Source organism: Capra hircus, chromosome 4, assembly GCF_001704415.2.
Source record: "Capra hircus breed San Clemente chromosome 4, ASM170441v1, whole genome shotgun sequence".
In the NCBI taxonomy this organism is placed as follows: Eukaryota; Metazoa; Chordata; class Mammalia; order Artiodactyla; family Bovidae; genus Capra; species Capra hircus.
In genome coordinates, this window is record NC_030811.1 from 107,021,836 (window position 1) to 107,049,125 (window position 27,290).

Genomic DNA, 27,290 nt, shown 5'->3' on the forward strand with positions numbered 1-27,290 from the left:
GAAATCTTTCATATCCTTCAACCCAAACAACATATTACAACATTTTGAATGCAGCTGTCTTCCATGAAATCTGATATTTAAGAGATTTGCAAAGACATAATACTACTTTTTTCTCACTACATTTTATTTTTCATATAAATGTTATTTCTATTACCATGTAATAGGTTTATTCACTTTGCAAGAATTAACATTTTAAAAATGTATCAGTTTTAATTTCTCACACAGTAAATATGATAGGTACAAGATACGATAGGTACAGATAAATAAAAGCCCTTTGGAATCCTCAGTAATTCAAAAGCACGCAAAGGGCTCCTGAGACTTGAAAGTGGGAAAAATGCTGAGCTAGAAAAGTGGAAGGTCAGGTACCACAGTGGGGCAGATGTGTTGTGAAGATGTGGTGGGATTTCGGGGAAGTTTCCTTCTGATCTCCTTGGTTTTTTTCTGGGAGGTAGATAAGAAGGATGCAGGTGAAGTATTGACAGTTTGAGGAGAGAGGAGAATATATTAATAGTAACTCTTTATTCAGAACTGAACGTGTAAGGAAATGTAGCCTGACTGCTGCGTGGGACTCACTTGAGGATCCACCCATGGGCTTGTGGTCTTGAAATTCACAAGTGAGACCACCTAGCGTGGCTGTTTGTTTTCTGGCTTCTGAGTTCGGCCGCACAGAGGCAGGCAGGGAGCCAGAGGTGTTGGCTATAACCAGGGTTGCAGGCTTGCCCATTGAATAACTCAGAGTAGGAGATACAGCAGGGAGGTGAGGGGCATGCAGGGGAGTAATTATAATGTTCGACTGTGGATTTAATCTGGATGAAGGGGCAAGGGACATGGACTAGGAAGCAGTGAGGAAAGGGGGTAGGTTTAATGAATTGTTGATTTCAGTGTGGCTGACAGTTGTTGAAGTTGGGGTATAGGAGAGAGTGAGCAGGAAAACTGGAAGATAGTGGCCAAAATGTGAGACGCATGAAATTGAGAATAAGGGGGTGTTGCAGTTACTGGTCCTGGCAGAAGTCTGGAGTCTGACCATGGGACTGAGTGACTGAGAGTAAGTGAAGAGAAGATCATTGGAAGAGGCAAGTTCAACTAATTGGGAGGCCTGGGTGTTTGAAATTATTGAGAATTGAGGTAGGAGTAGGTTGCCAAACATATCAGGGAGGCAGGAGGTAAAACATGGTGGGGAGGTGCGAGTCTGGGGTTATTAGGTGATAGAGACAAGGAGAGGTGCTGTGCACTAGTCAGATGATGTATTTAAAAAGGGGTTAGGAAGGAAGGCTTGGGGGATGGTGGGAGAGAGAAGTACACCTCCCCTGCTTATAAACAGGGTGCAACCCGGGCCTGCAGAGGGAAGCTCCTCACTGCCTTGGAGGCATGGACCTCGGGGAGGAGCCAGGTGTTGGTTACAGTGGATGGGTGAAGGGATATTTACAGGATTCCTTGGGAAGAGATTCCCTTCCCAACTGAGGGTGGCTTTGTGCTCATCACAGGCTGTGAGTTCTAGAGGGCGCAGTTGGGGGGTTTCTGGGAGATGGGGAGGTGACAGAGTAGGGAAGAGCTGAGCCCCAGTGGGGATTTGGCGTGGGTGAAGAAGCCTGAACTGGGAGTCTGGGGCTGCTGGCGGAGGTCCACAGGCACAGGATAAAGGGTACAATGAGATTGTCCTGCGGGCTCCAGATTGCGCCTACTGGGAGACAGGGGTCTTTGCAGAGAGGCAGGGAAACCTGGGGAAGGGCAGTCTTATTACTTGAAGAACTTTGGTGGGAGGGGGCACACCATGTGTCCCGTGGGACCTTTCCCAACCAGGGATGGAGCCCATGCACCTGCGTTTGGAACGCAGAGTCTTCACCACTGGTCCACTGGGAGGTCCCTTGAAGAACTTTTAAAGCAAAAATATTTTGTGGGATCGGAGCTTTCTGCTGATGTTTTTATCATAGATGCTTAAAGGATGAAAAAAGTAAAGAAGGTTCCAGATCCGGTGCTAATAATTTCCACCCTTTTTCTTGTTTAATCCTTGCAACAAGTCCTTAAAATAGGTACTTACTGCTCATTCGCACAAACTTAGGTGCAGAATCATAAAGTTTAAGCAGTTTTTAAGTTTGGTTTTTCTCAGGGCTTGCTGTTTAAAATGCTGTTTGTTTTTGGTCGCGCCAGGTCTTTGGCTGTCTGTGTGGGCTGCTCCCTAGTCTGGTGCCTGGGCTTCTGCTGCACCGGCCTCTCTTGTTGTGGAGCCTGGGCTCTAGGCACACAAGCTTACAGCTGCGGGGCACAGGCCTGCTGGCTGAGACTTGAGGGCCCTAGAGGATGGCTCAGTAGTTGTAGCACACAGACTTAGTTGCTCTGAGGCATGTGGACTCTTCCCAGACCAGGGGTCGAGCCCTTGTCCCCTGCATTGGCAAACGGGTTCTTTATCACTGAACCACCAGGGAAGTCCAGTATAATTTTCTTGAAGTAATATATCTAGTGGTGGAACTAGAATTTGGACCCAGTCCTTTTTTGGTTTGTGCCCAGTCTGCTCTGCTATGAGCTTTGTATTTAAAGAAGAATATTAAAAATGGAGCCTTGAATGAGAACTTTGCATACATCTTTGCTTAGAAGTTCTGATGCCCTTTGCAGTACCCTTAGTTCCTAAGACTGATTATTTGACCAACTTAAGGTGGACCTGAAACCTTCATGAGAATGATCCCAACTATCTCATCCATACCCACAAACTTAGGGAAAATTGTCCTCACGTTCCTCACTTTTTTTTTTTTTTTGAGGCTAGGAATAGTTTTTAGAATACTCTTCCCCTTTTATTCCTCACAGACTCAACCTTGAGGTAAGATTGCACCCAGTGTTCTCAGGATGCTTGCTTTTTCTGGGCCAGCTGCAAATAGCAACCCTTCTTCCACGTCCCTCCCAGTATGTCAGGGTGCTCAGAAAATGTTTGAAGAGCAAATGCTGTTCCTTCCCTCTCCCTTTCCTTGCTTGGTTGTCTGGCATTGCTTTATCTGCCCCATCGGTGTTTAAAACTCAGATCAAAGATTTTAAAGGAAAGGATCGAATGTAAGCTCTGCTTCATGGCCACTTGCAAATTATTTCTTTCTGCGATTAAGTGTCGTTGGTACAGGATTTGGCAGTTGCTTAAATTGAGTCTTGTGCTAAGTTGTGAGGAATTTCTGAAGTCAGATGTGAGCGGATCGTGACTGTTAACATTCCCATTGATGGTGGCATAATTGTCAGTGAGTCACTTCCTAATGAACCAAGTGAGATTCTCAGAATTAACGAAGGTTTGGGATGGTAATCTGATTTAAAGATTTGGGGATCTTCAGTCTGGAAAAGCAAGAGATGAAAGAAGATAACTATTTAACTTTCACAGAAATTATAGAGAACCTTTATTAATATTATAGAGTCTCTGTTGATGCTTAGTTGCTAGTGTGTTAGTTGCTTAGTCGTGTCTGACTCTTTGTGACCACACAGACTATAGTCCCCCAGGCCCCGCTGTCCATGGAATTCCCCAGGCAAGAACACTGGAGTGGGTTGCCGTTTCCTTCTCCAGGGCATCTCCCCACCCAGGGAACTGGGGTCGAACCCAGTTCTCCTGCATTACAGGCGGATACTTTACCATCTGAGCCACCAGGGAGGTCTGTTTAGTTGCTAAGTTTGTGTCCAGCTCTTACGATACCATGGACTGTAGCCTGCCAGGCTCCTCTGTTCATGGGGTTTCCCAGGCAAGAGTACTGGAGTGGGTTGCCATTTCCTTCTCCAGGGCATCTCCCCACCCAGGGATCAAACCCTTGTCTCCTGCCTTGGCAGGCTGGTTCTTTACCACTGAACCACCTAGAAAGCCCCTGTAATAAAAGATTTATAGAGTGGCCTTGTGTTCTCTACCTGACAAAACATTGATACTTTCAATATCTGTGTCAATTTCAGATTTATTAATTTATTTAATGAATATTTATTGATACCAGCTATGTGTTAGGCGTCCCTGGTGTTTCAGATGGTAAAGAATCTACCTGCAGTGTGGGAGACCTGGGTTCAATACCTGAGTTGGGAAGATCCCCTGGAGGCAGGCATGGCAACCTACTCTAGTATTCTTGCCTGGAGAATCCCCAAGGACAGAGGAGCCTGGCGAGCTACAGTCAAGGGGTCGCAAAGAGTCAGACACGATTGAGCGACTAAACACAGCAGAGCAAATGTGCTAGGCACTGTTCTACACAAAACAGGTAAATGTTGTGCTCTTGTGTAGCCAGTAGACATGTAAACGAGTAGACACATGTGATTGAGAGGCGGGTGGCTGTACCTTTTAAAGCAAGCAAGGGAAGGAGATGGTGCGTGACCGTGGGCTCTAGGGTGCTACAGTTGATAGGGTGGTCGGGGAAGACCTCTTTGAAAAGTGACGTGTAGGCAGAGACCTCAGTGAGAGGGAGCCGCGTGCGAATCCATGAGTTGAGCTTTCCAGCTGCGGGAATACAAGATGCAGAGAACCTGAGATAAAAGTGTGCTTGACATCTTTGAGATGAAGCAAGGAAACCAGTTTGTTTAGGGCCTGGTGATGATAAGCAGAAGTGTGGAAGAAGTCAGGAAGGTATCCGGGAGCCACATTATAAAGATATTGTAGTATTTCATTTCACATGTAGGTAGACGTCATGAGTTTCTGAGCACTAGACTGACATCATCAGAATCACAGATTGAAAGGATCTCTAGCTGATTTGCAGAGAGTGGAATAAAGCAGGAGAGTGAAGGAAAGGAAAAAGACGGCAGGACTTGGAGGGCTGGTTGTGGAGATGATAAAAGTGATTGGATTTGGGATTTTCTTGACAGGTTGGATATACATATGAGAGAGCCATCTCAGGGACTCCAGGCCTTCTGAGGGAGGAATAGGTTTGGAAGGTTTCTTTTGGGCATGATAGTGTTCAGATGCCTATTAAACATGTAGTTGGAGAGATGTAGGCAGATACTGTAAGGATTGGATTAATTTCAGGGGAAAGGTCTGGGTTAGAAATAGGAGTCAACCCAACTACTTTCTTGATCTGAGCCAGTTTTCAGCATAAGGAGTTGGTGTAATAACTTCTGAAGGTTCAATGGGTTAGGTGTTGTTTTGTGGGAATGGGGACGTTTCTTTTTTTATATAATGAGTATTATGAACTCAGGTTATTTATGTATTTGGCAAGCTTTTTTAGAAATTGAGGTGTAGTTAATTTACAATACTGTGTTAGTCGGAAGTGCACAGCAAAGTAATTCAATTATACATACATACATACATACATATTTCAGATTCTTTTCCATTATAGTTATTACAAGATATTGAATAGTTTCCTGTGCTATACGCTAGGAATTTGCTGTTTATGTTTAGTAGTGTATATATGTTAATCATAAATTCCTGATTTATCTCTTCCTCCCCTGCCCACTGTTATTCCCATTGGTAACCTTAAGTTTGCTTTTTATGTCTGTGAATCTACTTCTGTTTTGTAAATAAGTTCATTTGTATCATTTTTTAAGATTCTGCAAATAAGTTATAGCTTTTCTTCAGAGGAGCAAGCATCTTTTCATTTCATGGCTGCAGTCACTGTCTGCAGTGATTTTTTTTTTTTTGGAGCCCAAGAAAATAAAGTCTGTCTCCGTTTCCATTTTCCCCATCTATTTGCCATGAGGTGATGGGATATGCTGTATATGGATACCACATCTTCTGTATCTGTCCCTCTGTTGATGGACATTTTGGATGCTTCCGTGACTTGCCTGTTGTAAATAGTACTGCTAGGAATGCTGAAGTACATGCATCTTTTCAAATTAGAGTTTTCTCTGGATTTATGCCCAGGAGTGGGATTGCTGGATCATATGATAATTCTGTTTTTAGTTTTTTAAGGAGCCCCCGTATCCCACCAACAGTGTAGGAGGGTTCCTTTTCCTCCCCACCCTCCCTAGCGTTTATTACTTGTAAATTTTTTGATGATGGCCATTCTGACCAGTGTGATGTGATACCGCATTGTAATTTTGATTTGCATTTTAAAAAATAATTAGCAACATTGAGTATCTTTTCATGTGCCCGTTGGCCATCTGTACGTTTTGTAGGGAAAAATGTCTATTTAGGTCTTCTGCTTATTTTTTTACTTTTTAAAAAAATTAAACTATATGAGCTGTTTGTACATCTTGGAGATTAATCCCTTGGTGGCATTGTTTGCAAATATTTTCTCCCAGACCATAGGTTGTCTAGGATTTCCAAAATTATGTTGAATATGAGTGGTGAGAGTGGACATCCTTGAGTTGTTTCTTATCTTAGAGGAAATGCTTTTAGCTTTTCAATGCTGAGTATAATGTTAGCTATAGGTTTATCACATATGTCTTTTATGGTGTTGAAATATGTCCCCTCTCTGCCTACTTTATGAAGAGTTTTTATCGTAAATGAATGTTGAATTTTATCAAAAGTTTTTCCCCCATCAATTGAGATGATCATATGGCTTCTGTTCTTCAGTTTGTTAGTGTGATGTATCACATGATTGATATGTGATATTGAAAAATCCTTATGTCCCTGAGATAAATCCCACTTGATCATGGTGTATGATACTTTTAATGTATTGGTGGAGTTGGTTTGCTAGGATTTTGTTGAGAATTTTTTCATCTGTGTTCATCAGTGTTATTGACCTCTAATTTTCCCTTTTTGTGATGTCTTTGTCTGGTTTTGGTATCAGGGTGATGGTGGTCTCATAGAATGAGTCAGAAGCAGGATTCTCAGGCTGTCTTTCTGGTTCCGTACTGGAATTCAACGTACTGAGCTCCCTGGTTGTCATTTTCTCCTAGGAACTCTAACGACGTCTTATGCAGTCTGAATCTGTCTGTAACAGATACTGAAACTTTTAGCTAATCTTTTTTCTTATCCTGTCTTCACTTCTGTGGGCTTAGTTCAGTCAGTAAAGAATCTGCCTGCAATGCAGGGGGCTCAGGTTCGATTCCTGGGTCAGGAAGATCCCCTGGAGAAGGAAATGGCAACCCACTCCAGTATTCTTGCCTGAAGAATTCCATGGACAGAGGAGCCTGGTGGGCTGCAGTCCATGGGGTCGCAAGAGTCGGACACGACTGAGTGACTTCGCTTTCACTTCACTTTTATCCTCTCCAAGTAGGCTGGTACCACAGTAGTCTGGGGTCAGTCTTTGTTTTTGTAAAATTACTGTGAGGGGTTCTTTGTATTGAGAAGACCATCCATGTGATTAAGTTACTGATCCTTTTTCGATTCCTTCCCGTCCCTTTGAGTGCCCTGTGAAGGCCGAGGAGTTGGCTAGCCGGGCACCATACGCCACGGCCTGTCTCTGCCCCTCTGTCCTCTGCTTACCGTGTGGTAAGCTATAACCTGCTGTGGCAGAGGTGAAGAAATGCAGCCATGTCGCTTCTAATAGAGTTTAGTTCATATCATTTCCCAGTTATTTATTTTGAATATAATTTTAAAAATTCACTAGGGGTATTGCATTTCCATCTAGGGAAAGCCTCCCTTGAAGGTATCTGAGATTCGCTGAACATGTAAAGCTTCTTTCTATGGCTTTATAATTTCCTGAGTAGTGCTTTCTTACAGAGTTGGGTTTTTTTTTTTTTTTTTTTGGTATTGGAGTATAATCTTACAGAGGTTTTTTTTTTTTTTTCCTTTGTATTGGGTTATGATCCATTAACAAACAATATTGTGATAATTTCAGAAGGTTTTCTTTTTTAATTTTAGTCAGGAAATGAAAGTCAATTTAAGGAAAAGGCTTTAAAACACTGATGTTGCTGTTCTGCAATTAGCAATAGTTGTACCTAGAAAAAGCAAGAGTCTCAAAAGTCTTGTAGCCCAATTTGCTTTTGCAAAAGTATAAAAGCACTCCCAACAGTTTCTAATTTTGTGTTGGTTTTTTTTTTTTTACAATTGCTATTCTGTGTTCTAATTGCCTGCTTAAAAACCTTGATATTATTATGAGATCTTTAGAAACAGGACTTGCTAATGAATGCAGAGACTATGTGGGATAGGATGGGGAAATATATTGGATGGAAAAATTTTTCTTTTCTTACCCTTTTTTCTTTTGAGAATTGATGTAGGTTCTTCCAGAGAGTAAAATAAACTATAAAGCTAAGTAGAGCAGACTCATGTAGTTATAATAAACGCTCTTGGTTATTTTAATAAGACTCTATGTTCATGGGTAGCCTGTGTTAATAGGTGAATTTATTGTGTTTTGTTAGTGATTATTTGTTTAGCAAAACATAATTAAATATGAAAAACTTACATTTTTCTTTATCAGATCTTGTGCTGGCTCTTAAGCAAATTATGCTTATGTGGTAAAATTTAAATTAATCTGTATGGAAGATAGAAGTGGAAAAAGCATTTAGTTTATTGTAGATTTGGTGTAATATCCAGAAATATTACCTAATCAGAATAATGTAAGCAGAAATCACTCTTTATTTCAATTCTCATTAATAATATTTCTTTTTAGGCTACTTTTCTCTGCAATAACAGTGTATACAATCTAGTTTTAATTTTAAAGTTTTATTTTCAATCCTGGAGTATCTTAGATAATCATTCATGACACCAATTATAGAGGCTTCAAAGATGTGACTGAATCTATACTGATCACAGTAATACCTTGAACAGGTTTTGCTTAAAGATTTATTTGTCCTCTCAAATGTTTCTCATGATTTACCTCACTTCAGAGTGTTGAAGCCAAAACAGAATATACACTTAATATCAAATAATTTTCTCCTCGCCAACCACATCTCAGTGGCTGGGCTGAACATGGTGATTGAGCTTTTCCTTAGATAGTTATGTGAACATTTGTGTGGCAGTGGGAGGTGAAAGTGTGGCACCTGAGGCTAAGTCATTGCGTTCTGTGTGGCCATTTCTTCCTTATTTTGAAACAGATGTGGAAAAGAGAAAGAAGATCCCGGTTCGTCATCAGAGTTATTACTGGTATCTCAATCCTCACTAGCAAGAAACTCTTTGCTCTTGGCAGATCTGTCTCTTTACTCTTAGGCTAACCAAGGACAGTGCTGGGGCTGCCTTTGGAACCTTGATCAGTACCCCCATCCCCACTTGCAGCATTTTGGAGAACCTGCTTTTCTCGGTGGCGCTAGCGGTAAAGAAACATAAGAGATGCGGATTTGATCCCTGGGAAGACCCCTGGAGGAAGAAATGGCCACCCGCTCCAGTATTCTTGCCTGGAGAATCCCTTGGACAGAAGAGCCTGGCAGGCCACAGCCCGTAGGGTTGCAAAGAGGTCAGACACGAGTGAAGCAGCTAGCACATGCAGGTTTTTCTCCCTTGCTAGGAAAGGTGAGAAAGTGTGTTGGAGACAGCCGTGCCATTTGACGATTTGTATTCTTTTTGTGTGTGTCCTTTAAAATAAACGTAGAAAATTTGGAGGCCCTCTGTGATGCAGGTTATAAAAAACAAGTTGTAATTGTTTATAGGTTGAGAGATTAGGCTTACATGGAATTACGATGTATCTCAGAAAAATCATAATTCCATGGTTTAAGAGCTGTAATCTGCTTGGGAATGTGGGTGGGGAGGGAGAAGGCTTAAGTGCTGAGACTTTGTGGAGCAAGAATGTCTTTTTTTTTTTCCTTAGGGATGCTCATCTCGGGTGGCGGGGCGGAGGGGGTGGAGGCCTGGTGGAGATTATTGGGGACAGCTGCCATTCTTGATGCAGACATTGCTCTGAAATACCCTGTATAAACCATACATTACCATTTCTGAGCTATAGAACACTTCATTAAATTTTTAAATTTAAAATGTTTTAGATAGTGCATAATTCATCCCATACTTTCTGTTTCTTACCATATGCCTTGATTTTTAAGGACCTTAGTCTTAATTTTGTTACTGAACTCGTGCTTTCTCTTGCCTCGCTAGAAAAGAGAGTAAAAGTCTTTGATGGTCTGAGATGAAATTGATGGAGTTATTGTACAACTTTGAGTAAATTTAAAGTAAAATTTAAAACCCTAATCCTTCTTTGCTTACATTGAAATATTATGACCCTATTGATGAGAAGTATTGCCCGTGAAACTTGGTCTGAGTTCTCTTATTAATATAAGGGAAATTTCTGCAAATTCAATTTGGAATCAACACGTGGGCACTTTTAAAATTTCTTTTTCATGGTCTTAAATACAGAAAATCATAATCTATTTTAAGCTTCCTGTAAATGATGGAGCACTTGTTTACATGGGTAAAATGACTCTATCTAAGTAGTGTATTGAAGTTCATGTTAATGTTTGCTATTTAATGACACCTAATGATATTCAATGAAGGGTTATGCTAAACCGAAGAGAAAATGTGTTTCCCAGGCAACTGCCTCAGGCAGACTAGAGATTCAGGCATATGGCTCTATAGTACACATTATTTCAGCATCTTTAAGCATAAAGAACCACACATGTAATTGACTGTGAAAAATTACTGCTCAGTTACTGTATTGTACGGTCATAATAGAAGTAAATGAATACGTCATTGTTATTGGAACAAGTCTGTTGGGAACCACTTGTAGACTCTACTATTTAAGAAGCAAAAATACAATAAGAAGAAAATAGCTGGTTTAATTAACATGTAAAATTAGGTTAATTTGAATTCAGCTGGCACAGCAGATATTAATGTTGGCTTTTTTTGTGTGTGCATGTGATATTCTGGCTCAAGCTTATGTACTTCTGTTTCTTCCTGCCCACACCATGAATAATTTTATTTAGAAAAATATGATAAAGGCCATTTCAGCCACTGAATTTTTTGCGGTGCTCAGGGCTTCTGTTCTGATCACAACAAAAAAGCTTATTGTGTGTATCCGTAATGTGAAATTCATAACTGAAAGAAAAATGTTAAAATATTTCTTGGTACCTGATAAGGTTTTTCAAAGGGGAATCAGTAAAACTTGATTTCACATGTTTTTAAAAAAATCTAGCTTTCTGCTTTGTAGTCACAGCGTGTCTAGCCGGGCCCTTGCTGCACTGGCAGATGCCAGCCAGTGGCACTTTGCTCTTGCCACTTTTTGTGTGCCAGTGCTTACTTAGCTGCTCTTATTTGGTTCTGAATATCGCTTTAATCGCCACTTTGCTCCAGAGATCAGAAAAACTCATTGAGAAAGGTGCTGTGTTGCAATCACAGAATGATTTGACTCAATCAGCTTTTGGTATTTTAAAATGTTATTTGAGCAAAAAAACCCCCACAGGGAACATGTTGCTGTTGTTCGGTCACTAAGTTGTGTCTGACTCTTCTGCGGCCCCGCAGGTAGCACGCAGTGCATGCTCGGTCATGTCTGGCTCTCTGTGACACCATGGGCTGTAGCCCACCAGGCTCCTCTGTCCATGCAGTTCTCCAGGCAAGAATACTGGAGTGGGTTGCTGTGCCCTCCTTTAGGGAACGTTCCCAACCCAGGGATTGAACCCGTCTCCTGCATCGGCAGGCGGGTTCTTTACCACTGGCGCCACCTGGGAAACCCAGGCAGCATGGATGTCTGCTAGCAGGAGGCATGAGAAGGTTGCTCCCTGATCTGTCTGCTGTGCTATAGCTGCTCACAGAGTCTCTGGAGTGCAGGTTGCTCTTGTGCTTTTCAGCTCCCAACTGTACTAAGCAAACTGGAGACTGAAGTTGCATATTCCAAAGGGACTGGTGGCATGTAGTCTACTGGAAGCATTTAAAGTACTGATTTCCGCGGTGATCTGACAGCTAGCTGGCTGCGTTATGCAGTGATAGAGGTCACTTAAAAAATGCTAGTTAACAATGTGTATGCCTGCTGACTATTCAGTTACTGATTTATCAGGCTTATCTGCATTTTATCTCCCCACTATCCTTCTTCATTTGCTATTTAATTAATGTATTTATTTATGGCCATGCTGCATATCATGTGGGATCTTAGTTCCCCAACCAGGGATTGAACCTGTGCCCCCTGCACTAGAAGCATGGAGTCTTAACCACTGGACTGCTAGGAAGTGCCTTTTTTTACATTTTATTTTTATTTTTAGGCATTAACCATTTAAATAGCATTGAAAGCCTTCTCATCCAGCCGTAAAAGAATTAGGGAAGATCTCAGAAACCTAGATTTTTTAAAAAATCTACTTTGGTGGTGTTCAGTTGCTCAGTTGTGTCCGATGCTTTGTGACCCCATGGACTGCAGCACACTCCCCCATCCTTCATTGTCTCCCAGAGTTTTCTCAAACTCACGTCCATTGAGTCGATGATGCCATCCAACCATCTCATCTTCTGTTGCTCCCTTCTCGTCCTACCTTCTGTTTCCCAGCATTGGTCTTTTCCGGTGAGTTGACTCTTCACATCAGGGGCCAAAGTATTGGAGCTTCAGCGTCGGTCCTTCCTGTAAATATTCAGGGTTGACCTCCTTTAGTCTTCATCAAGAGGCTTTTTAGTTTCTCTTTGCTTTCTGCCATGTATCTGAGGGCATTGATATTTCTCATGGTAATCTTGATTCCAGCTTGTGCTTCATCCAGCCCGGCATTTCACATGATGTACTCTCCATATAAACTAAATAAGCAGGGTGACAATATACAGTCTTGACATGCTCCTTTCCCAATTTTGAACCAGTCCATTGTTCCATGTCTGGTTCTAACTATTACCTCTTGACCTGCATACATGTTTCGCAGGAGGCAGGTAAAGTGGTTTGGTATTCCCATCTCTTACCCAAGTGGATTTTTCAGTATAGTTATAGCAACTGCTTTTCCCTTTTTTCACCAATGGTCTTTCTGTCTTTCAACTTTTTCCCTCTTTATAGGCAATCCCCAGTTTAAAATGAGTCATTTATAGTGGGGGTTTTTTTTTTTGTGTGTAACTTTGTATACTTTTTCTTTTATTTTCTTTTTCATCAATCTTTTAATAATTTAATTTCTTTTTAGTTATTTAAAAATATTGGCTATGTTCCTTGTGTCATACAGTATATCTGTGTAGCTTAGTTTTCACATGATAATTTGTACCTCTTAATCCCCTACCCCTATACTTCACCTCACCCCTTCTTGCTCCCAACACTGCTGACCACTAGTTTGTTCTCTGTGTCTGTGGGTCTGTTGCTTTTTTGTTATATTCACTAGTTTGTTGTATTTTGTTTTTCTTTTTTTTTTTAGTTGGTTGTATTTTTTAGGTTCCACATATAACTTATATCATACAATATTTGTCTTTCTCTGTCTGACTTATTTCACCTAGCATAATATTCTCCAAGTCCATCCATGATGCTGCAGATGGCCAACATTTTTATTCTTTCTTTATGGCTGAGTAGTTCATTCTTTGTGTATCAGTCACCTCTTCTTTGTCCATTCATGTACACATCCATTCATCCATTCAGGTAAGTTCATGTACACCTAGGTTGCTTCCTTATCTTAGCTGTTGCAAATAATGCTGCTGTGAGCATTGGTAACTTTTCGAATTAGTGTTCTCTTTCTCTTGAGATATATACTCAGGAGTGAAATTGCTGGGTCATAATGGTCGTTCTGTTTTTAATTTTTTGAGAAACCTCTGTACTGTTTTCCACGGTGGCTGCACCAATTTATATACTCATGAGCAGAGTACGCTTTTTATTTAAAAGAAAAGTCTTTGGCCAGAACTCAAAATGCCCCTGTAATATAATTAAAATAAAGATGATTTGTGGTATACCATATTGAAATCTCTCCAAATAGGTAACTATTCAGAATAGATACAATGTAATATAATAAGATAGCTTTTTGGATTTTCTTTCTAAAATAATCATTTATTTACAAAAAAACAGAATAGAATCTTATGGAGACAGAGAATATGATTTGTCTCAGTTTTACAAAGTTTGTGGTGGTTCTTTTTCTTGACATAGTATCACTCTTATAGGGTTGGGGACACACAGAGTCGGACATGACTGAAGTGACTTAGCAGCAGAACATTCTTATAACTCAGAGGTTGAAAGATGGGAGGTGGCCAGACAGTTCTCTTGAGGTCCTTGGGCAGTATCATTTAACAAGGAAGGAAAGAGGCAATGGGATATAGAGGATGTGTAGGTTACATACTTTTTGGTATGTAACTGAATGAACTGTTAGCAAAAGTGGAGTAGAACAGGGATTAACCACACGTGTTAAACATGTTTGATCCCTCTGATAAGGAAGCAAATATTAGAGATATAAGAACACCCTCTATTAACCCCAGTGCTTGGAACAGCCAGACTTGGGCAGCTCACATGCTGTTTGAAATTAACTACAAGGCAGTGGCCAGACAGGTAGATCTGGAAGTATGGGCATATCACTTAACCGAGTTAAGCTCACAGTTACGAAAGCCTGTATATTTATCTTCTTTTGGCAATATGGGGACCATGATATATGCAGAGGTGGTATTTATAGGCTAAATTCATGATAACAATACAGTAAAATTGCTAATAAAATCTTTAATAGGTTTTTGAAGCCAGACAGTAGCCTGCTTGTTTGAACAATATTCAATCTGCCAGATTTCATTGCAGCCAATGAATTTAAATAGCCCCTTGGCAAACGCTGCCGTGAGACTTCAACCTGAATGCATAGTGGAGCAGGGGACCCCAGTTGGCCCAAGAACAGATGCCCTCCTGGAAATGCCAAACTGGCGTTGGAGCCGAGGTGGCTGGGGACGGCTCCCTGGGCCTGAAGAGGGAAGAAAATGGGACTGTAGGGCACCTGTGAAAGATGAGGAAAGGAGGTCTGTTCCAACCTGCCCAGCAGAACCATGCTGCCAGTTAGGCGAAGGGAAGACTAGAACTCCAGCTCCTTTCTACCTTGTTACTGATTAAAAAAATTTTTTTTAATTGGAGTATAATTTACAACGTTATTTTACAATGGTATGTTGGTTTCTGCCATACAGCAAGATGCATCAGCTGTAAGCATGGTTCCGCCGCTCCGTCTGGAACCTCCTTCCCTCACCAGCCCCTCCACCCCTCTGGTCGCCACGGCCCCAGGCTGCGCTCCTGTGCCACGCGGCAGCCTCCCACAAGCTGTCTGTGCCACACACAGCGGTGTATGTGTCAGGGCTCCTCTCTCAATGCGGCCCACCCTCTTCCTCCACACCCCCAGCCCCCGCCGGGTCCGCAAGCCTCTGCCTCTGTCCTCTGTGTCTCTTTTCCTGCCCTGCAAATGGGTTCATCAGGACCATTTTTCTAGATTCCCATGTATAACTGGTTGTTAGAATATAAAATGAGGTCATAACTCATTGTCTCTTTCTAGAGAGTGTTAACAGTTGCTTTAAATTTATATGCTTAGGGCTATTGAAGCTTAGTTTGTGTACTTACTAACAATCTATTGGGTATTGAAGAAAATCTTTATTTATGACCTCCATCATCTGCTCGAGAAGCCGATCTCATATCCTTAGTAGTCTGTGCTGCTCTAGTGGCTTCAGGCCACCGGGCGTCCCCAGGGCACACCTGACTGGCTCCGGGGCTTTAAAAGCTGTGTGCTTTGACGTCTGGGACAAGCCCACCAGCTCTGTCTAGAGCACGTGTCCTGGATTTGGCCACTTCTGTTTCTCACTCTCCTGCCTTGGCCCTGGTCCCACCCACTTGAAACTGGACTCACTACTTCACCTGCAGTCCGTGCTCCAAGGTGTCCTGAGTATTCTTTCCAGGAGCTTGCATCACTCCGCCTGCCAAAGACCCTCCAACATGACTGGAGGTCCTCAGCAGAGGGGAGTGATGTACTTGGAATGAAATCCAAGTGTGTGGGTGAAATGCAGTCTGGGTGCCCTGCACCCTCCTTCATCCCTCTCTCTCTGACTGCACACCACCCCCCACTCCCACCCCCTGCTCTGGGAACTTGCCAATATTGGTGGTAGGGCCAGACTTCACAGTGAGCTTTCTGCCACCAAAATACCCTTGATCCAGTTCTTCCCGTGCTCGCTCCTCTTCATCATTCAGATCTTAATGCCACCTCCCCAAGAGGCATCTGCTCGCCACCTAGCCCCACTGTTCTCAAGCTCAGCTGCATGGGCAGCTTAAAAAATAAACAAACGCATGCACACACTGGTACACTGCTCCCCAGGTCGGTAGGTGCCCAATATGCTACTGGAGATCAGTGGAGAAATAACTCCAGAAAGAGTGAAGGGATGGAGCCACAGCAAGAACAATACCCAGCTGTGGATGTGACTGGTGGTAGAAGCAAGGTCCCATGCTGTAAAGACCAATATTGCATAGGAACCTGGAATGTCAGGTCCATGAATCAAGGCAAATTGGAAGTGGTCAAACAAGAGATGGCAAGAGTGAATGTCGACATCCTAGGAATCAGCAAACTAAAATGGACTGGAATGGGTGAATTTAAATCAGATGACCATTATATCTACTACTGTGGGCAGGAATCCCTTAGAAGGAATGAAGTAGCCATCATGGTCAACAAAAGAGTCTGAAATGTAGTACTTGGATGCAATCTCAAAAACGACAGAATGGTCTCTCTTTGTTTCCAAGACAAACCATTCAATATCACAGTAATCCAAGTCTATGCCCCAACCAGTAATGCTGAAGAAGCTGAAGTTGAATGGTTCTATGAATACCTACAAGACCTTTTAGAACTAACACCCAAAAAAGATGTCCTTTTCATGATAGGGGACTGGAATGCAAAAGTAGGAAGTCAAGAAACACCTGGCATAACAGGCACATTTGGCCTTGGAATGCAGAATGGAGCAGGGCAAAGGCTAATAGACTTTTGCCAAGAGAACGCACTGGTCATAGCAAACACCCTCTTCCAACAATACAAGAGAAGACTCTACACATGGACATCACCAGATGGTCAACGCCGAAATCAGACTGATTATATTCTTTGCAGCCAAAGATGGAGAAGCTCTATACAGTCAACAAAAACAAGACCGGTAGCTGACTGTGGCTCAGATCATGAACTCCTTATCGCCAAATTCAGACTGAAGTTGAAGAAAGTAGGAAAAACCACTAGACCATTCAGGTATGACCTAAATCCAATCCCTTATAATTATACAGTGGAAGTGAGAAATAGATTTAAGGGCCTAGATCTGATAGATAGAGTGCCTGATGAACTATGGAATGAGGTTCATGACATTGTACAGGAGACAGGGATCAAGACCATCCCCATGGAAAAGAAATGCAAAAAAGCAAAATGGCTGTCTGGGGAGGTCTTACAAATAGCTGTGGAAAGAAGAGAAGTGAAAAGCAAAGGAGAAAAGGAAAGATATAAGCATCTGAATGCAGAGTTCCAAAGAATAGCAAGAAGAGATAAGAAAGCCTTCCTCAACAATCAATGCAAAGAAATAGAAGAAAAGAACAGAATGGGAAAGACTAGAGATCTCTTCAAGAAAATTAGAGATACCAAGGGAACATTTCATGCAAAGATGGGCTTGATAAAGGACAGAAATGGTCTGGACCTAACAGAAGCAGAAGATATTAAGAAGAGGTGGCAGCAATACACAGAAGAACTGTACAAAAAAGACCTTCACGACCAAGACAATCATGATGGTGTGATGACTTACCCAGAGCCAGATGTCCTGGAATGTGAAGTCAAGTGGGCCTTAGAAAGCATCACTACAAACAAAGCTAGTGGAGGTGATGGAGTTCCAGTTGAGCTATTTCAAATCCTGGAAGATGATGCTGTGAAAGTGCTGCACTCAATATGCCAGCAAATTTGGAAAACTCAACAGTAGCCACAGGACTGGAAAAGGTCAGTTTTCATTCCAATCCCAAAGAAAGGCAATGCCAAAGAATGCTCAAACTACCACACAATTGCACTCATCTCACATGCTAGTAAAGTAATGCTCAAAATTCTCCAAGCCAGGCTTCAGCAATACATGAACCATGAACTTCCAGATGTTCAAGCTGGTTTTAGAAAAGGCAGAGGAACCAGAGATCAAATTGCCAACATCTGCTGGATCATCAAAAAAGCAAGAGTTCCAGAAAAACATCTATTTCTGCTTTATTGACTATGCCAAAGCCTTTGACTGTGTGGATCACAATAAACTGTGGAAAATTCTGAAAGAGATGGGAATACCAGACCACCTGACCTGCCTTTTGAGAAACCTGTATGCAGGTCAGGAAGCAACAGTTAGAACTGGTCATGGAAGAACAGACTGGTTCCAAATAGAAAAAGGAGTACGTCAAGGCTGTATATTGTCACCCTGCTTATTTAACTTCTATGCAGAGTACATCATGAGAAACGCTGGCTGGAAGAAACACAAGCTGGAATCAAGATTGCCAGGAGAAATATTAATAACCTCAAATATGCAGATGACACCACCTTTATGGCAGAAAGTGAAGAGGAGCTAAAAAGCCTCTTGATGAAAGTGAAAGAGGAGAGTGAAAAAGTTGGCTTAAAGCTCAACATTCAGAAAACGAAGATCATGGCATCTGGTTCCATCACTTCATGGCAAATAGATGGGGAAACAGTGGAAACAGTGGCAGACTTGATTTTTTTGGGCTCTAAAATCACTGCAGATGTGGATTGCAGCCATGAAATTAAAAGATGCTTACTCCTTGGAAGGAAAGTTATGACCAACCTAGATAGCATATTCAAAAGCAGAGATGTTACTTTGCCAACAAAGGTCTGTCTAGTCAAGGCTATGGTTTTTCCTATATGGATGTATGGATGTGAGAGTTGGACTGTGCAGAGTGCTGAGTGCCGAAGAATTGATGCTTTTGAACTGTGGTGCTGGAGAAGACTCTTGAGAGTCCTTGGACTGCAAGGAGATCCAACCAGTCCATCCTAAAGATCAGTCCTGGATGTTCTTTGGAAAAACTGATGCTAAAGCTGAAGCTCCAGTACTTTGGCCACCTCATGCGAAGAGTTGACTCATTGGAAAAGACTCTGATGCTGGGAGGGATTGGGTGCAGGAGGAGAAGGTGACTACAGGGGATGAGATGGCTGGATGGCCTCACCAACTCGATGGATGTGAGTCTGAGTGAACTCCGGGAGTTGGTGATGGACAGGGAGGCCTGGTGTGCTGCAATTCATGGGGTTGCAAAGAGTCGGACACGAGTGAGCAAATGAACTGAACTGACACACTGCTATATTTAAGATGGATAACCAATGTACAGCCCATGGAACTCTTCAGTGTTATGTGCTGGCCTGGATGGGAGCAGGGTTTTGGGGAGAATGGATACATGCATCTATATGGCTGAGTCCCTTTGCTGTTCACCTGAAACTGTCACATCGTTGTTAATCGGCTATACCCCCAATACAAAATAAAAAGTTTATAGCAAAACAAATAAAAAGTTGATTGATCTGCTCCCTCCTCATGTCCATTAAATAGGTTTGCCAGGACTAAGAAGCACTGCTTTAATGCCTTTTTAGATTTATCTTCTACACAACTGTTACCTGATCTAGAATCATCTCATCTTTATTTGTGTATGTTTGTGCTTATTGCCTCCCTTCTCCAGTGGACTTGAAATTCCTCGAGGACATGGATTCTGTCCACCTATTTGTTTTCATGGTATGCCCAGTGCCAAGGGCATTGCCTGGCATATAATAAGTGTAGGGTACAAATATTTCGGTGGCCTGAACAGTGTATATTTGCCAGGCATTCAGGAGGGAGATAAAAGACTGGAAAACCCCCAAAGCTGTTAGAGATGTTCAAGTCATGGAGAACAAAGCTCTTCTGATAAACTGGTGATCACAGGAGAGCCTAGTTCTGTTTTTGTTCTTTTTTTGTCCATCTGTGGTCCTGGTGGTCTGGTGTTTGGAACCCAGCTTTTGGAGTTAGATTTTACTTTTATCTCTGCCATTAATCTGTGCAATTGTTTAGCTTCTGTTGTGACACACAGAAGAGGGTTATAAGGAGAAGTTATTTTTGCGAAGCATTCTTGTGGTTAGGAACCTTAAGTAAAAGTGGTTATTGGAGTTTGATATGATGCATTGTCTACGACCAAAGTTTCTGAGTCTAAAGCGATCAGATCCTTATGTGCAGTCGCTTAAACTTTCATAGCCGCAGAGTTGGCCTGGAGATGGGAACCAGGTGAGAGATGAAAGGGACGACATGGGGTACAAGCTACTGCCGACTAAGAATAAGCAACAGCAGGGAGGAAGAGAACTGGAGGTTTTCCACCTTGGATGGCCAGCGGTGGTGTGAGCCTCTCTGCAGTCATTTGCTGCTTTTTTTAGTTCTCCCCCCCACCCCCCATCTTATTCAGTCTTTCTGCCAGTACCCAAGTTTAGGTCCTTGCTGTTTTGCTTCATAGAAAATTTTTTTTCTTACTACACAAGTAATTCAGTATGTGTGTGTTGAAAAGATTAGAAAATAGAGGCAAGCAAAAAGAAAAAAAAATTGTAATTTCTAATCTTTTAATTTCCTAGAGATACCTCTAACAGTTTGGTGTCCATTCTCAAAACTCTTTTTGTGTATTGCTTTTTTGTCCATTTTTAACAAAGTGGGCTTGTTGTCTGTATATAATTTGTGTAACCGATTTTCTACTTAATGACATGAATTTGTTTACTGCAGTTGGTAGTGGTTAGACGGTTTTCTGTGTATGAATGGTTCTTTAATCAGTCACGCATTGTCGCATATTGAGATGGTTTTCCCTCTTTTCACTGTTAACCGTACTGCTTGAACATTCCTATAGGTTTAAGTTTACACATGTCCGTTGATTATTTTTTAGGGTAAATTCTGAGAAGTGGGATTGTGGTGTCAAAGAGTGTGGGCATTGTTCAGACTCTTGCTGTGGCTAATGAGAATTTGCTGTATGATGCAGGGAGCTCAGCCTGGTGCTCTGTGACGAACTAGAGGAGTGGGAGGGAGCTTCAGGAGAGAGGGGACCTATGTACACTTACAGCTGGTTCACGAAGCTGTACCCAGAAACCAACACAGCACTGTAAAGCAGTTATCTTCCAGTTAAACAGAGGAGAGACTCGCTGCGCTGTCGGGTTGCCCTCTGCAGAGCGAGGTGCCATGTACTTTGATCCTCTTGTCATAAGGAGCCTTTCTTTCTCCTTCAGGTCTTCAGGAGTCTACCCTGGATTCAGCCAGCAGTCTCCGCATACCCAGGCTCTTCTCCCTCCAACTCACTTTACACTCTTCTGCCAGATCGAATGGTCTGAAGCCCAAACGCATCACATCACTGAAAGTTCCAGACTTCATCTGCTATTGCAAGCACCATGCCTGCCTTTGCGCTCGCCGTTACTCTAGCTTGCTTGCCCTTCCTGTGGCTCTTCATCTCCAGTCTGCTTTCCTTGGTTCCTCACTCACCAGCTGCCCCTCCCCTCCCCAGCCTCAGACCTCCAGGTGTTCGGGGCAGAAGTTGTACTTTTCCTCTGTGTGTTCATAGCACAGGCCTGCGCTCAGCACATAGACCCACCCCAGATTCCCACTGGAGTCAACGGTCTCTCCATCCCCTGCCTGCCCTCTCTACTTGATCATCTGCTCTCTCTTATAAGACCAGTATTACATGACCGTGTGGTCACAGCTTCCCTCTGATGCCATGTGTTCCTAATTTTACTTTCTCCATCTCCTCCTTTCTCTCAGTGTAACAGTACCCTTTCCCTCCTCTGAATTCATACAGCAGTTTATCTCTACGTCTCTTACGTGGCTTATGACTTTTTCCATAATGTCATAATTTTCAGTATATATTCTCTACTGTAAGTCTCTCCAGGCTGAGAGCTAGCCCTTGCAAAATGAGAAGGGCAGGAGAGGAGGCCTACAGTATGCTACTGTAAAGAAGCACTGCTGAGGTGGAAGGAGAGGGTGGTACCAATTGAGACAGTAGCATTGACATATATACATTACTGGGAATAAAATAGATAGCTAGTGGGAAGCTGCTGTATAACACAGAGAGCCCAGCTTGGCGCACTGTGATGACCTAGAGGGGTGGGATGGCGGGGCGGGGCAGGGTGGGAGGAGGCTCTAGAGGGAGGAGACACACACACACACTTTTAACACTTTGGCTGATTCACATTGTTGTATGGCAGAAACCACCACAACATCATAAAGCAACTATCCTCCAATTAAAAATAAATAATAAAAAAAAGAAGCACTGCCATCACTTTGGTATAGGTATCCTCTGGTATCTTCCTCTGTCCAGAGTAGATGTGCAGTCTTGCATCATCCTAAGCATAATGTGAAGAGGCGCTCCACTTTTAATCCCCTTCCTCCTTGGCTTGGTGTGTGAAAGCAGTGTGCGGTGCTTCAGCTGTTTCACCCAGACTTTAAAGGACTTGTAGGTGCTGTTATAAATGGCTTTCATAAGAACAATAACTCTGGTGGTTTGGAGAACAAAAATGATTTGCTTTAAAAAAACAAAACAAAACTCTCTGCTTGTGTCAGAACCATGAAATAGTGTAGCTGGAAACCTACTCTCCCTGAATCTTGAGATTTCCTGTACCCCACTGTCAGTCAGGTGCTGAAGGTGAGCATCAGTGTCCCAGCGTGACTGTTCCTTAGAGACCAGTCACAGAGCTTGTCAGAGTTGTGTGATTTATCAGAGAGGGCATCTACCACTGTCCAGGGCTTCCCTGCTGGCTCAGTGGTGAAGAATCCAGTCACAATACAGAAGATGGAGGACACGTTGGTTTGATCCCTGAGTCGGGAAGATCCCCTGGAGAAGGGCATGGCAAACCGCCCCCCCCCCCACCCCAGTATTCTTGCCTGGGAAACCTCATGGACAGAGGAGCCTGGCAGGCTGTGGTCCATAGGGTCTCAAAGAGGCAGACCGGACTGAGGTGATTGAGTACTCACACACCCCTGTCGAAGTTTTGGGAAGTTGAGGGTAGAAAAGGAAGTGAGTGAGCTCACCAGCCAGGTCTGAAACTGATTATGCTTGGATCCTTTATTGTAATTTATGTTAATCCCATTAAATCTGTAAAGTGAGCCTGGAGTACTGTTTATATGAAAAATATATATATATGTACACACAATGTTTTTAGATATCCCACTGTAAATAAATATAGTCCTATATAATTATTCTGATAGCCTTCTAGTCAGATTACCTTGAAAATCCAGAATGACGTTGATGAATAGTAAAGCATTATCATTTCATGGTTCATCTGTATACCTCCTACGTAGATGTATCGACATGATGCTTGTATCTAACAGGATTAGCAAATTACATACCTTTTTGGTATCTGTAACATGCCTAAAATACCAGAGCATTCTTTGGCCAGTTATGAAATCACTCTGATGTTGCCAGAGGAGGCTTGTCTGTTCTAAGACAGACAAGATTCTCTTTTTCTGGTTATTTACGTTTTCCTTTTTTCACATTAAAGAGACATCCCGTTTCTACTCACACTTTGTGATTTGTCTTAATTCACCACCATCTGTGCAGGGGTAATTTAGCGAACGTGAATATTTTTTGCCTTGCCAAACTGCCAGCAAGGTTAAGCTGGTGAGTGTGTGGCTGTGGGACTGTTGGTGCTGCGTTGAGGAAGTCCCAGGGCATGCTGGGTGGTGGCGAGAGGAAAGCAACCAATCAGAAGCACGTTTCTGCGCTGCGCTTCCGTGGTCTGGAGCTGGGTGCGCGTGCATCCCTGAGTGAACGCGTGCGGGCAGCTTCATTCACAGTGCGTGCGTGCGTGCGTGCGTGCTGAGTCATTCCTGCGGCAGTAGTATTTTCCCTCCTTTCCCCTTTCTCTTGTCCTAGTGTTCCAGCTCTGGTTTAGACCCCTGCTCACTCTAGCTGTCAGGCTCTCTTCCCCACATCTCGTCCTTTTCCCCCACGTTTCACCTTTCTTCTGTTACGTTTATCTTGTGTCCCAGTTCCTTTTCTAAAACGAATATCTGCAAAAATAAATAAATAAATAAATAAAACGAATATCTGACCCTGATGTTTTTTAACCCTCAAACCTCCAGAGATTTCTTACTGCCTGCAAAAAGAGAAAAAGAAAAGAAAAAATCAGGATTCTCCAGCTGGTCTTTCTAGGCCTTCACAGGTGGCTGGCATGACAGCTCGACCACCCTTCGACTCCGCAGGGTCACGAGATGCAGGGTGGGTAGTGCCTCCGTCCCTCTCCAAGCACAGCACGCTCTGTTGGTGGTCACCTCTGTATGGAGTTATTCCCTCCGTGTGGATCGTCCCGCCGCCCCTGCTCTCACCTCTGCATCCTCCCTTACCACTTGGAATGCGGTCTCAGTCAAATGGGAAGCAGGATACTTTGTTCTCAGGCCAAAGTGGCAGAAGCCAGTTGTCTCACCTCACACAAGCCATGACATCTCCTGGTTTTCTCACAAGTAAAAGGAGGGGGTGCAAGTCGATGATCTCTAAGATCTTTTCAGCTTGAAAATTTGCTCTTTAAATGCCACAGCTTTGCGGAGCCTTCCTACATTCTTCCAGGCAGTGCAAATCACTGTGCCCCCGAATGCTTTATCTCTTCTTCGTTTTACCTCTGACACGCAGCTTGCATTCTCGGGGAGACAGATGCATGTGGCCGCCTCCCACCCCTCAGCAGCTGTCTCGGGGATACAGATGCATGTGGCTGCCTCCCACCCGCCAGCAGCTCTCAGCTGCTCCAGGCCAGGACCTTCTACTCCATGTTTGTGCTTCCCCGCCATGCCCACGCACGCCCGGTCCCGCTCACAGCGAGATTCTCCATGAGGCAGACTATAGTTGAGGAGAAAACCTTCTGGGCAAGTGTTTTCCCATAGCACCTGCTGTGCCTGAATGTTCCCCTGCTTTCGGAAGGGTGTGTTTCCGGTAGTGAGCAACATAGAGATGGTGTAATGAACACACCAGAGTTTTCCTCTCTTGGTGGCATTATCATAATTAGGTGACATTCCAGGAAATAGCAAAGTTACCTTTGTAGCTCATGCTTTGTATGAAAATGTGTTTTCTCTGTTAAATGTTTAGAAGTGTTCAGTGAAACAGAGGAAACCACTCCTGTTCTCTTTCTCCTTCTGTCTCCTCGAGACTTGGACTATCCCAACGTATCACTGAAATATTTGGATGTTTATAATACAAAACGGGGCTTCCCATGTAGCTCAGTGGTCAGGAATCTTCTTGTCAAAGCAGGAGCTGAGGGTTTGATCCTTGGAATGGGAAGGTCCCCTGCAGGAGGGCATGGCAACCCACTCCAGTATTCTTGCCTGGAGAATCCCATGGACAGAGGAGCCTGGCGGCTGCAGTCCATGGGATCGCAAAGAGTTGGGTACGACTCAGTGACTAAACAACAGTACAAAACAGTGGCAAAGAACTTTTCTAAGACAGCCTCCGTGGATTTGTTTACTCGTTGGAAGTCTAAGCCTCTGTGGCCTGTTTTGTTCTTCCTGATGGATAGGTTTGATCAGATCATGACCTTGTTCAGAAACTTATATCTCTCAACTTCTGATCTCCTTCCAGTGTTCTCTGATGCACTTTACTGTTCAGAGAACATTAGTTCCTCACTGTTTTCCTTACAGACTCCCATACTGTTTTGCACCTGCCTTTCTGCAGCCATTTCCCCTGAGGTGGCTCCTCCTCCACTTCTACTGCACACCAGACCTTCACTAATTTTTGAGACCCGCTCTGCAAAGCTTTCCTCGATTTCTTACCAAAATTCTGTCGCCGTCATATTGGTGCCTGTCGTATGATTCGTCTTCCCTGTATAGTAGTCTAGGTTAGTATCATCTGTTTTACCAGACTACAAGTGTCTTGGTGTCACTTTTCATGTCTGGAAGGGAAAGTGTTAGTTGCTCAGTCATGTCCGAATCTTTGCAGCCCCACGGGCTGTAACCCGCCAGGCTCCTCTGTCCTTGGGATTCTCCAGGCAAGATACTAAAGTGGGTAGCCATTCCCTTCTCCAGGGGATCTTCCTGACCCAGGGGTTGAGCCTGGCCTGGGTCTCCTGCATCGCAGGCAGATGTTTTATCGTCTGGGCCACTGGGGAAGCCGCATTTCATGTCTAATTTATCTGGATTTTACCCCTCGCCCTGGTGTCATCCTTTAGTTTAATCTGCGTGTGGTCAGCAGGTGCCAGTAATGAGTGAGTCTTTGTGAACCGTGTTACATGGTGTGGAAAAGGTGTGAATGAGTGACAGAGCTGGCTGTTTTGTTATATTAATCTAAAGTGTCTAAGCTCTAATTTTAGAATCTTAACAACATGCCCGAAACAAAAGTAGTATGTTGAGTAAAACAGTTACATTTGAAATTATAATGCATTTAATGTGTCACCTTATCCTCAAATCTGTCGTGTCTTTTAAATTCTGTGTTGTTATTTCAGTCCACTCTGTGTAAAAGGGAATGCTGAGTGTTTATACATGTTGTTAGGTTTGAATTTTGGTGTTTGACAGTGATGTTTTATTTTTCCCCTTACCGTATAGTTGTGTATGCTTTTATCTTTCACCAGCTATTGACGCTATGCTTTGTGCTTGTCTTATGTTGCAGATTAATATCCTTTCAAGAATTTGTGGCATTTGAATCTGTCCTGTGTGCCCCGGATGCTCTGTTTATGGTGGCCTTCCAGCTGTTTGACAAAGCTGGCAAAGGAGAAGTTACTTTCGGTAAGTGATGTGAGTGTGTGCACACCTAAAGACGTGCAGACTTGTGTGACCAGTTTGAGTTCTTCCCCAAGAATGAAGTATGTAGAAATGCTTTTAAGAAGTTAGGCTGTTTCTTTTAGGAAATGGCACCCCACTCCACTATTCTTGCCTGGAGAATCCCATGGACGGAGGAGCCTGGTGGGCTACAGTCCACGGGGTCGCAAAGAGTCGGACACGACTGAGCGACTTCACTTTCACTTTAATGAGATAGCCCAGTGTTTTCAGGCTCTAATGCTTCAAAAATCTTCCTTCGTGAAAATTTAAGTTTCTGGCTCATTATTATTGATTTTGCATTATTTTGGCTGTGCTGGGTCTTGGTTGCTGTGCTGCAAGCTCCCGCTAGTTGTGGCCAGCAGGGGCTCCTCTCTCGCTGCTGAGAGTGGGCTTCTCATTGCAGTGGCTTCTCTTGGTGTGGGCTCCAGAGCATAGGCTCAGTTGCTCCGCAGCATGTGGGATCTTCCTGGAGCAGGGATCGAACCTGTTTCCCCTACCTTGGCAGGCGGATTCTTAACCACTGGACCACCGGAGGAGTCCTGGCTCAGTAGGTCTGACACTGTGGTTTAAGGCGAGGAAGGATGGAGCACGACTCAGTCACAGGGTTATAGAAGGCGAGAGGCAGACAGGATTTGAGTGTCCAGTTCATTCCCCTCGCAGTCGGTCGTGCCTTTCTGGATTAGTGAAGACATTAATACAGTGCCTAAGAACAGAGGGGGCTCATGTTCCCAGTACCTTATCTCCTTACCTTGTGCTCATGGAGTGGCTGAAATCCAGAGGCAGCACATGAGATGGTAGCTCGGAGCGGTATGTGGCAAACCTTGCTTTTCTAAATAACACGGTTCCCTTTGGCTGGACTGAGAGCGTCTGTTATCCCACCGCCACCTTCTGTTGAAAGGGCGGCGCCATCTTCACAGGGGTCAGCTGCTAAGCTGCGGAAACCTTGGAAGTCTTTATG

General features: G+C 43.3%; 1 protein-coding gene across 2 annotated transcripts in view; it reads left to right on the top strand.

The window, feature by feature from the left end:
- The window catches only part of SLC25A13 (solute carrier family 25 member 13), a 226,700-nt gene that overhangs the window by 58,814 nt on the left and 140,596 nt on the right, over positions 1 to 27,290 (top strand). For both annotated transcript variants that reach the window (XM_018047391.1, XM_018047392.1), the window contains exon 4: positions 26,184 to 26,299. In XM_018047391.1, coding sequence (XP_017902880.1) covers positions 26,184 to 26,299 — 116 coding nt within the window. The remainder of the gene's footprint in view (positions 1 to 26,183; positions 26,300 to 27,290) is intronic.